Source organism: Dermacentor andersoni, chromosome 1 (assembly GCF_023375885.2).
Source record: "Dermacentor andersoni chromosome 1, qqDerAnde1_hic_scaffold, whole genome shotgun sequence".
Lineage (NCBI taxonomy): Eukaryota > Metazoa > Arthropoda > Arachnida > Ixodida > Ixodidae > Dermacentor > Dermacentor andersoni.
The window spans coordinates 264,828,479-264,839,767 of record NC_092814.1 but is presented as its reverse complement, the minus strand read 5'-3'; the positions used below and the strand labels follow the sequence as shown (position 1 = coordinate 264,839,767).

Below are 11,289 nucleotides of genomic sequence, written 5' to 3'. Positions count from 1 at the left end.
AATTTAGCGGCACAGTCTATTGCCACCATCGAAACACGTAATGTATGAGGCGTGTCCTGCAGCCGGGATTTTTGTGCTTCCCCCTATACGTACTGCGCCATCCAGCGCTGCCGCCGGGAAGTCTGCGCATTGCATTCGAGGTGCGCGCGAACGCTAAGAATTGTTCTATCGCTGCTCGTGCGCATTTGTCCATTCATATCCATTCATATATTCAGCACATATCCATTCTGGGGAATGACTAAAAATGAGCACACACCCAGTGGTCCAAGTTCTGCATTCGGGCACATACCCAGTGTCACCAAGTTGTGGTGCGAAGGAGATTAGGTGCAAACATCGCAAAGTGGGTGAAGTTTCCAAAGAATGCTAATCGGATTAAAATGAGGCACCTAAAGCAAGTGCTCAAAAATTACTAGTACGGTGTACTACAAAAACGTCTTCACCGGTGAGAGTCAGTGCGTCAGTATATTTCCCGCGTGTTTCATAATCCAGTGCGATGGCAGACAGCAGGAAGTGTGTCCTAGTGCGGCTTCCGCTCCCGGCGATCGGCGCCGCCATGATTACTATTTCCACTTGAATTACAAACATAAACAAGTTATTCCGAGGCCGTAGAGCATCACATTGCGCTCCGCGACGCAACACAAAAATAACCGCAGGGCATCTCGAATCTCGCTCCTGCTCGTAACCATGAGACATGACCCGGCGGAGCGTGCCGCCGCCGTGTCGAACGGAGACGTAACTGGAGATTGGCAGGGGGCAGCAGGCCGCTGACTCTGGCTGATTTTGATGGGACTTTAGGCTTAGAGCGACAGCGACGCTTTGCAGTAGGCAACGCTACGTCGGTTTCCTCGAGAACCGAATGGTCGCCCGCGTCGAGAACTTGACCGAATGTCAGGTAAAGAGCTGGCGCTGCTACGTCGCGCGCCGCGACGCCCCCAGTTGGATCATGCTCCCCTGAGATGCCTTATCTAGAGCACTGCGGCCCCAGTGTGAGCTGCTGTCGCAGCTATACCAGCTCGCGGACCTCGTAGCCGCGCTGAGCGGTCTTTTTCCTCGCGTGTGCAGTGACAAGAGGCTTATGTTTTAGCAACTTAGGGCAAGTCTCGGCGCCGTTCTAGACGGGAACGTCGCGCCTGCTTGATTTCGAGATGAAGAAGCTCTTCTCGCGTTTCGAGAGGATTGACCAGGGCGCAGCTAGGGAAGCCAACAACTTTGTCGGAAAAGTTTTCACCGTGGGAAGGCACACCGTCACAGTTGAAGACGTGATTGCTGAAGGTGAGTCATGACTACTTTCCTCCGCCCACTTCCATTTTCTTGCCTTATCTTGCGTCAGCCCTGTGCTCAATTAGACGTTTGTTTGCTCAATGAGACGTTTGTTTAAACATCTGTTTTGTTCCCGGCAAGTAGCAAATGCGAAAGTCATTGCGACACCGAGGCGCAAACGCGAAACGGACCCGAACGGGAAGAAAGCGTGTGCTTTCCTGACAGGTGGCAGCTTGGGAGAATATTCTTACTTCTGCGCTTCCGCTGATCGATTGAACCTCACACTGCTGTCACACGTCGCAGCTTGCTGTGAGCAATGCCTGCCGATGCTTGAGCCCCAACGCGCACCTGAATTGCTTCGATGCAGAAAACGCAACTCGTTGCCTTCCGAGACTGCTTTATGTATTAAATCGGCTGTGCAGGATGTCACACACGAGCACTTGTGCTCTTTATTTCGTGCATCTCGTATGACATCGTTAGTTGACATCCGTGCGAGGTTACCGCGGGTGAAATGTGAATGGGAGATGCAACGCCTCTTCCGAGATTAGTCACACATGTGGATGCGAGTACGAGTAGGGTGACCGGATACATTGTCACTGCGTTTGTGTCTGCTTTGAGAAATAAGAAGTTTGCAAGTGGCGCTGTGTCCCAGGCATGAGCCTTGAATTTCCAATGAGGATGCGGTGTGTCACAATGAGACCGCGCGCACACGGCGAAAACGGGGTCAACGAAAAGTGCTGTAGAGTTAATACTCCTCCCCTCAGACCCTGAGGGAAATTGCAGTAGAAAAAAAAAAATTCGTCTAAAGAATGTCTCGCGCTGCCGCAGTGCTCGTGCGGCCGGCCCATGAACGCCCTTTTTCTTTTAATTTGACGTCCTTTCTTTGATACACAGAAAAGCCCCTGCATTAAAATCCCTATCGCGTATACAATCATTGCGAGAAAATCTGCATGTATAACGCTGGCAGCCATGCTTAGGCACATTTTCTTATATGTGCCGTTTTCGGTGCGCATAGAAAGTGCTGTAGAGAGGGTTTATCTTGCCTCTGTAAGAATTATGCCTCCACAATTATTAGCATTTCGTGAGAGTTGCATCCAGGAAGTACTTGAAAGGTTTTGTTGTAACGTTTCAGGGTTCTTGCATTGACAGTTATGTATTCGAAAGCGTGCTGCCAGTGTGTTATAGAAATGACGATGTGCCACCATTGTTATTTTTAAAAAAATTGTGTTGTAAGGCACACAAGAGTAACTTCGGTTAAACTTTTTGAATTTTGTGAATTTCGGCTAGCATGTCATTTTAGTTGCAAGTTGGCCTTGTATAGTACTGGTGCTAGTGCTGTCTTTCTGGCTTGAGCACACGGTGCAGAGCTCGCATATGCAAATTTTTCTTTTACTATCATTCCTAAAATTTATTCTATAAAAGGCACCAAAATTTATACGTTCTTGTCCTGTGAATTTTTGCTGAAACCTGGTATGTTTCTGTATACGACATTGCTAATATGACATAAAGCTCTTGTTGAATGTCATTTTCAATCAACTTCATATACTTTTCTGGAAGTTAGTATCAAGTTTAAATTCACCTTTTACTCCTTTAAGTAGCTGGAAGGAGGCACTGATATTTTTGTTGCAAGAGTGCTTTGAGAATGAGTTAGTGTTTTTTTGTCATATTCTTAATTATTTGATATGACTTGTTGTTGTGTGCATGAAAAATTAAGATAAAACTAGACAGGTGAACTATGCTTACAATGAAACAGAGCTGCTATTATCATGATCCAGATGAGACATTGAAGGACACTCTCACAATGCTGTACAGTTACCCATTTCTTATGCCATGTGCACCTATCCTATACAAGTTGCAGTAAACACAATGCCTAAAGTGTGGTTTTTCACACTCTTGTCAAGGGGCAGGAATTCTACAACCAGGGGAAATTGTGAAGTGCTGCAATTGGAGGGTTATTTAGGACCCCTGGAAAGGAGGAAATTGTTTTTGCTCGTAACCTCTGGTTGGGTAAAATATATTATGCTTGTGGTTAGAGCTGCAGGATGTCAAAAAGCTAAATTGTCTGAACCAAGAATTAGTGACTTAGTCCAGGTCTTCACTTTTCAATCATTATTAAAACTAACATTGTTAAACATTATGTAGTAATAATAATGTGAACCCATTCCAAAATGTTCAAATTTTGACACTGCAATAAGTTTTTTTTTATGTGGTGTCCTAGATCAAAGTAGTTTGTTTTTGCTGTGTGTGTGCGTGTAAGTGTGTGTGTGCACCTTTCATATGTAAAGTTTTTGCACTGGTTATGGTGGAAAAACTTGTTTTGTTATAGTGTACGCTTATAAGAGGTATCAGCAAGAATCTGGGACATTTGTCTGAGAATTGTAGTGTTTGAAGGGTCAAAATATTCTGAATTCTTGTATTGAAATTTGTATCCATGTGTGCAAAACATATTTATAAAAGTTACCGTAGGCACGAAAAGATAACTATTGACTTAAGTTTTTATTATGGATGGACAATATTTAGTTTCAAAATGATTGCACAAAATGTGAATACCAACCTATACGAAACACAAGCAATTGCACTCTAATGCCATGTGGTGGACCCTGAAATGACTTTTTTTAACACTAAACTTACTGTAAATTTAAAAAGCTGTTGGGCTACTTTACCTCTCTCAACAAGTTATAATAGCACTTAGCATGTGCATGAAATGTCAGTTAAGGCATAGGAAGTTGTTTATTCAGCCAACATACTATACTATAGCTATTTTTCAATGTCTTCTGTTTATCATTTCTCATTTGGTCTTTTTATTCATAAAGGCAGACTTCAAAGGACATATAATATTGCATGTGAACGACACATATCTGAACCTGTTAAGGATTCTGTACCCTTTGCCACAGTTGCAGATATCCAATGGACCAAGAATGGGGTAATCCAAATATAAGGAATTTAGGAAAATCAAGGAAGCCAGTGAATATTATGCACTATTCCACTAAGATGTCTGTGTTGTTTAAAGATATGTGTGAGCTGATATTATGTGTGTAGGTTTGGTGTGTGATGTATTGTTTTATTATGCAGAACAAAGGTACGCTCACTGGGACTACTTTGTTGGCCAAATTTAATGCTTTGTAGGCTGGAACATCCAGTGGCACATACCCACCTGACCAAGAAAAGGCAAACCAAAATACAACACAGAGGCTGTTCAACATCATGTGCTATTCGATGAAGACGTCTGTGTTTTAAAGATACCAATGAGCTGACATTGTATGTGTAGGTTTTACATTGTGATATAATTTTGCAGAAAGGAGGTGCACTTTTCTACTTACTGGCACTACGTTGTTGGTCAACATTCAGCACTTTTTTAAATCTATTTGGCGAGAAACATTGCTTACATATTTACGCCACTTATGTATGATGCCGTTTTTTTTTTGCCATTATTTTGGAAAATACAGTTTTAAAATGGGAGGATGTCTTGGGATGTGCTTATCAAGGCTGCGACATGTAGGATGTTTTAAATCATGGCCCAGGGATGTGTACAGTAGCCTCTACACTGATTTCTCTGCACCTACCTTAAGGATTGTTTTTCCTATTCATTCTGTTGAAAGTTTACATGTCATTAATCTTATGTAGCCGAACATTTACCATTGTGTTATCAATCAGTTAGGTTTCTCATCTGACTTGGGGGCTAGATGAAATGCTGAGGTGCAGAACTTGCCAAAATGTGGCTTTATGCGTAACAGTTGTCTTGCCTTCTTGCATTCTGTTGCTGATGTATGGCAAAGTTTTTTACAGCTCCGAGACATGGCATAAGTCTGCACATCCACCACATTCTGTATTTATATTGTCTCCATCTTTGCCGCTATCATAGTAGACTATAGTAGATACTTTTTGGTTTTCTGGAGAGAGAATGTTTTGTGTTGTTGAGTGTTAGAAGATGTTTTGTGATCTTGTTACTGAACCTGTATAAATAATTTCCACGATGTTAATTTCCTTTTTCTTTTAACAATTAGTGTATGCTTTTTGGAGTTCATTTGTTCCATAATCAACATATTTCAATGTTTTATCTCTAAAAGGGTTTAAGTTTTGATTATTGAATGAAAGAAAAAGGAGTGAGCATATGTAGAAAACTACTAGGAGGTGCTTTTTATTAGAGCTTTTTATTAAACACTTGAAAACTAATATGGAATTATCATAAATTGGACTACAGGGAATAGAACTTTAGACGAATGCCCAGTGAGACTTTTAATTTTAAGAAGTCACTAGAACCCATCTCACAATGACTCAATAGTAATGTCTTTACCATTGAATCAATATAGCTACAAAACATATTGCCACCATTTAAACAAGTTCTGTATAAGGTGTGTATCGCTGCCATGAAGCGTGCACATGGCCTTCAAAATGCATGGCGCGCCGGGGCTTCTGAACGCTTAGAAACGCATCATGCCGTAACCAGGCTCCTCTCTTGCGCTTATTTCTGGACACACTGCACCATCTGGTGCTGCTGCCGAGAAGCATGGTGTGCCAGTGCTTGCGAACACCGAGAATTGTTCCCTCATGTGGCACGTACTCAGTGAGCCAAGTTAGCAAGAGGTTCACTGAAGAGTGGCATATTGTGGCATATCTTGTGGAATACACAATAGTGTATTCATGGTGCAGCCCGCTAATGCATTGGCATGAAAGTCTCTTATTGAAAAATGGCACATACCCAGTGCCTCTGTGGTGCAGCCTGCTAAAGCGTCGGGCTGCTCTCCTTGAGGAATCCTTGCATTGTCGGTTTGATTCCACTCGGCATGTGAAGAAACGTAAGGGATATTTTTCGTCATTTTAGAGTGGCACATTTGGCGTAAGCTAGTTATCCAAATTTGTGCCAAAGACACTCATTGAAGAACTGCATATACTCGGTAAACTCAGTTGGCATCAAATTGGTTCATTGGAGACCGGCACACATTGGCACATGCCCAGTGCTCCAAGCTGGCATCAAAGATTTTCTTCGAACAGCAGTACCTACCCAGTCCCGCATCTACAGTGGCTCATGTCATCATGAGAGGTTTGTGAAGAGTGGCACATGCATACACATTGCGACATACTCACTGGCCCAAGTAATTCCAACAGTTGCTTTCAAACCCCGTTCCCTCAGCACAACAGCCCAATGCGCTACCCATTCAACCATGGACTACCCAGTGACCCAGGAAGGCAGGAAAATGGTTACATACATAGATACTTGGCCCCCAGAAAGTGTGTGAAGTACCCTAACAATGCTTACACATTAAAATGTTCATCTGGATACTGTGAATAGTTGTATTCAACTGCTCATATGCATGGCACAAGCCTGCAACATAAATATGGCAGAGCATTTCATAGTGCCAGTAATTGCGTGGAAGTGGGCTTGCATGCTCCACTTGTTCAGTACCAAATGCGGGCATAATGCTGGGAGTAATGTTGACTTGTTACTGCAGATCACTTTTCTAAACTTAAAGTGATGTGTAAGCAATTTTGTTCCATGTTCAGTTTACAAGGTTAGGGAATTGTTTTTCTCCCCCCCCCCCCTTTTTTCTTTTCAGGAGGCTTTGCCATCGTTTTTCTGGTGAAAGGATCTAACAATGTGCGGTATGCATTAAAACGTATGTTTGTCAATGAGGAACATGGCCTGAATGTCTGCAAACGTGAAATACAGATTGCAGTAAGTTCGCATGGGAAACATGCTTTTGTGCTTGTTCAACAGTTCCATCTGGTGGATGTATGTTGTTACATTATCAACATAATGTCTAATGTAGCCATACAATAGCGCTGCCATGCACAGTATTTCGGTACGCATGCGACATATATGCAGCAGCACTTATTTGTCAGTGGTAGAGTAGTTGGTATTTTGAGGAATTACAGTAAGTAAATGGACTATTTATATGTGAAGTAGTGAAGCTTTATGCATACAAGAAAGGCTATGTCAATGCCATGTTTGAAAGGGTCCTTTCATTTTTGTGAAACTTCGTTGATGTTAACAGACACAGTGAGCATCATTAGTGCACTCTTGTTAAATTGTTTACAATGCTAAGGTGGCTGATTAGTCTAAAGTTTTGCAAAGCTTGGCGCTTGTGTACCCCTTCAACTGCAGTACAAAACACTTTGCCATTAGCACCTCACCGCTTTACTCAAAATTGGCGTATTAATTGGCGCAAATCTGTTGTCTGTGAACCATACATTTTCTTACAACCATATGAGTGCTGTTACTTGGACTTTGAATGTACTCCAAAATATTGGACGTGGCAGCGCTGTACTGCTACTTGTTTGTCTTTAGACTGTGGCTATACTTATTACAGATTTTGATTATTTTTACTTTATTTTGTTTTTAAGCCCCGCATGTTAGATTCTTTGTGTACTGGCTTGAAGAGCATCCATAACTTAAGCACTTTAACCTTTCAGGCCTTGATTATGAGTGCATGGCTGGAAAAAAAAAATTACTCCTCTGGTGTGAAGTCATCCAGAGTCAGATGAAAAATACCAACCGGACACTGGAGACCTTATGACTTTGTGAATTTGATTGCATGATTCCAATTAGAATCAGTAGGGTTAGATGGTACCTAAATTAGAACATTATTGCACCTGAATAGCTAAGAAATGGTCAAACCTTGAAAGCCTGTCATACATGGTACGTGTATTAGGGGCCATGTTGCTGGTGCTATTTACGTGAAACTGTTGACTCTCTCGACTGAACATGTTTTTTATTATTGAATCAGCAACAGTGCTCAAAACTGCCTGTTGCAAACATCCATTGCTTTGATAGTTCCCATTTGGAAAGATGCATAGAAGGTGCCTGAAATGGGGCCTAAGTTCAGATGTTGAGGTAACATAAAAATTATAAAGTTAACTTGAAGATACCATGGGGCTACATAGATAAAAGCATGCTGTAGAGGATGGTTTGCTATATGGTTTGCGTAAAACATATCTGATCTGTGGATGTGCCTTGCTTGTGAAATTTCAAATGTTAAAGGGGCCCTGAAGCGGTTCGGACAAATTTTGTAGACGCGTAGGGTACAGCTACAGTTAATAAATCGCACCACAATTTGTGTGAAACGTCTCATATTAAGAGAGCTACAGATGATTACAAGTCACACTCCTCCTTAGCCATGCATTTTCTCCTCAACTCGTTCGCCAAGTGATCAAGGCTAAGCTCCGCCTTCACTGCGTCATGATGGCATGTCATGTCGTCTACTTCCGGTTGACTAGGAGCAAGTGAACGAAGCCTTTCCAGCTCTCTGCCAGCTGCCTGACAGTCGATACCAAGCAAGAGCTATCGACGCAACATGTGTTGCGAGCACTTCTGTCTCAGCGGCGAGCGTGTCCGGTATTCCGGTAACCTCAGGCGAGATGGGCATTTTGACGGATGAGTGGAGGCATAAACTCAAACTGATGAAGGAGCCTTGGTATAGACGTAAGTGAGGGGCCTGATTGGTCTGCATGGCCCAGCCACCTGGTGGAGCAGAGCTTAACCAGCCAAACAAAGAGCTAATATTGCTCTAACCAAATTTAATACATTTTAAACATTTACAAAAACGTGTTCACAATTAGTGATTACGCTCCTGCGGAAAATTTACACCAGCGGCCCAAAGTAGAATACACTTGGTTACTGCTACAGTGTTTGGTTGAGCTCTGTGCCACCAGGTGGCTGCACCATGCAGGCTGTTCACGTTTGTGCCCCTATTCATACCGTAAAACTTCACGGTGAAGCGGCCAGGCCCAGTCTGCTTGTGCTTGCGTTTACCAGAATACCGGACACACAAAACACTATTGTGGTAGTAATCCTTCGGCGTAAAGTGAGTGACTGCTGCAAACGTGCAAATCCTGGCTCTGATCGGATAGTGACAGTCCGATGCGCTGCAGCCACTCCACTCGTCTGCTGCCTTGCAGATGGACGCAATGTCGCAGCTTGACATAATGCCAGTTGCTACGTTTGCCACCCACAACGTAACAAGGGCGAGCCATGGCGCTTGGGAAAAGAAATATTGAGACTAACGCTGACCACGGAGCTCTTGTCAACATGGAGCATTTGTAACACAAGCAGAAGACACTTGCTTTGTGCTGGAAGTGCAGTGAGAAATTGCCCATGTGCATTCTCTTTCTGTTACTTTATTTTTATAGAAACAAATTAACTAACAATACAACTATTACACACAACATTTGTTCATCATTAAGTTGGGAAAAATATTGATGATGCACCCTGGGCAGCCAGTCGGATAGCTTGCCATACTAGTGTCATTAGGGCAATTTACGTCAAATGGTTAGGGGTGGCTGAAAATTCACCCGAGTGGTGTGCTGTAATCAGCAGCGATGTAAATTTTTAAAACCTTATAATAAATTACACGCATTAAGCGGAGCACTTAGATGCATCAAGTAATGATCAGAGGGACCTACTCTAACGACTCGCTACGTTAGTACAAAATCATCAAAACCGTTTCAGGGTCCCTTTAATGAGAGGAGTTCATCTCATGTCTCATCCCTTTGCTTGTTTGTTTGACGCCCTGTTGACTTAGTGGTTGAACTCGCATTTTTATCTGGCTTAACCTTTATGTGCCGTGCTTGGGTATAATCATCTGACCGCCGATGTACACTCCTGGCCTTGCTTGAGACAGTTTTTCAATTGGAAACATCCACAGACTGGTTGCGCAATCTTCTCAGAAGTTTGTTAAACTAAAATTTTATGGTAGGTTTTGTTTTTATACGACAAATCGTGCAACAAACCTTATCTATTCGTGTTGCTTGTCTCATTTTCTGACATGGCAGTCGCGTAGAAAAAGCCTACTCATTTTTTGAACGATGTAGCAATTCAAGAACCTCTTGTGAGCTCCCATTCAGAACACTTTGATGTTCATCACAAGGTGCTTTCAAGGGACAATGACGACAGAGAGGCCATGCTGCCTGACGAACACTAATTATCTAATTATATCATCGATTAGCATACATTGTAATTTTTTATTAAATTTTCATATTAACAATTATGTAAAATGTTCATAGATATATCATCAGTAAATAGCATTTGAATTTAAAGCCTTGTAATGAGTTAATTGGTCAAATTGAATTTATTACTCTTCTGAAAAACATCTGGCACCCAAAGGGTTAAACACTCCAAATATATTGTAGGCAGTTTCTCTAATTTTTTTTTCTGGTAATTTGTGTTTTCCGTTAGGTTGCCTCTAAGGCTGTGGCGTATGTACTGCTGCTGCTGCTGAGCTTTAAGTTGAGGGTTCAATGTCTGGCTGTGGTTGCCTTATTCCAATGTGGGCTCAATGCAAGAATGCTTGTTTACTTAGATTTAAGGACACTGAACATTAAGGATTCCGGTCCGATGACATCGATTCGGGCTCCACACAAGTGTATCATAGCCCCTGTGTTGCTTTGGAATGTCAAACTCAGTCAATCAATCAATCAATGCTATAATTGCTTGTTTGCTTATCTTACAGAGTAATCTGAGCGGCCACAAGAACATAATTGGCTTTGTGGATTCTGTTATCAACCATGTTGGTGGTGGCGTCTATGAGGTCCTCATGCTCATGCACTACTACAAAGGTCAGTCTGTTTATTGTGAAATGCATCTTTTACCACAGCTTAGCTTGAACGAGGAATACGGCACTCCTACTCTTTTCTCAGCAATAAACAAATCATCAGTATTGTACGAGCTAATGAAAGTGTTTCTTGCCAGTTTTGGGGATTTTTTTTTTTTTTTTTTTTATGAAACAGCATCACTGTTTCAATTTGCAAACCTGCCATCCTTATGTGAAAATTGCCAGAAAATTGTGAGCAAATGCATTTTTCTGCTTAATCCTACACTGTCAGTAAAATGGGGATTGTAGCGGGCCCTGTCACCTTTGTGTATGTGTTTGCCTATTATACCATCCCTGCTCCTCTCCTTTGCATCTTCAGCGGGATGGAGCGATGGCTGCACTATCACTCATCCATCGCTCCAGCCCGGAAGGTCTACTGGGCAGACTTTCTTGAGAATTATATCCTCGTTCTTCCGGCCATGCTCATCTAAACCGTGAGAAC

The 11,289-nt window shown here is 42.3% G+C and overlaps 1 protein-coding gene across 6 annotated transcripts in view; it reads left to right on the top strand.

Annotated features, from left to right (window-relative positions):
• The first annotated feature begins 478 nt into the window (after nt 1-478).
• The window catches only part of Nak (Numb-associated kinase), a 122,110-nt gene continuing 111,299 nt past the window's right edge, over nt 479-11,289 (top strand). For 3 of the 6 annotated variants that reach the window (XM_050196334.3, XM_050196333.3, XM_050196332.3), the window contains exons 1-3: nt 543-1,272; nt 6,816-6,934; nt 10,707-10,812. In XM_050196334.3, the coding sequence (XP_050052291.1) occupies nt 1,146-1,272; nt 6,816-6,934; nt 10,707-10,812 (352 nt within the window). In that variant the 5' untranslated portion in view covers nt 543-1,145. Of the gene's footprint in view, nt 1,273-6,815; nt 6,935-10,706; nt 10,813-11,289 lie in introns of all 6 variants that reach the window. The other 3 variants (XM_050196335.3, XM_055063086.2, XM_055063085.2) reach the window with 2 other exon arrangements.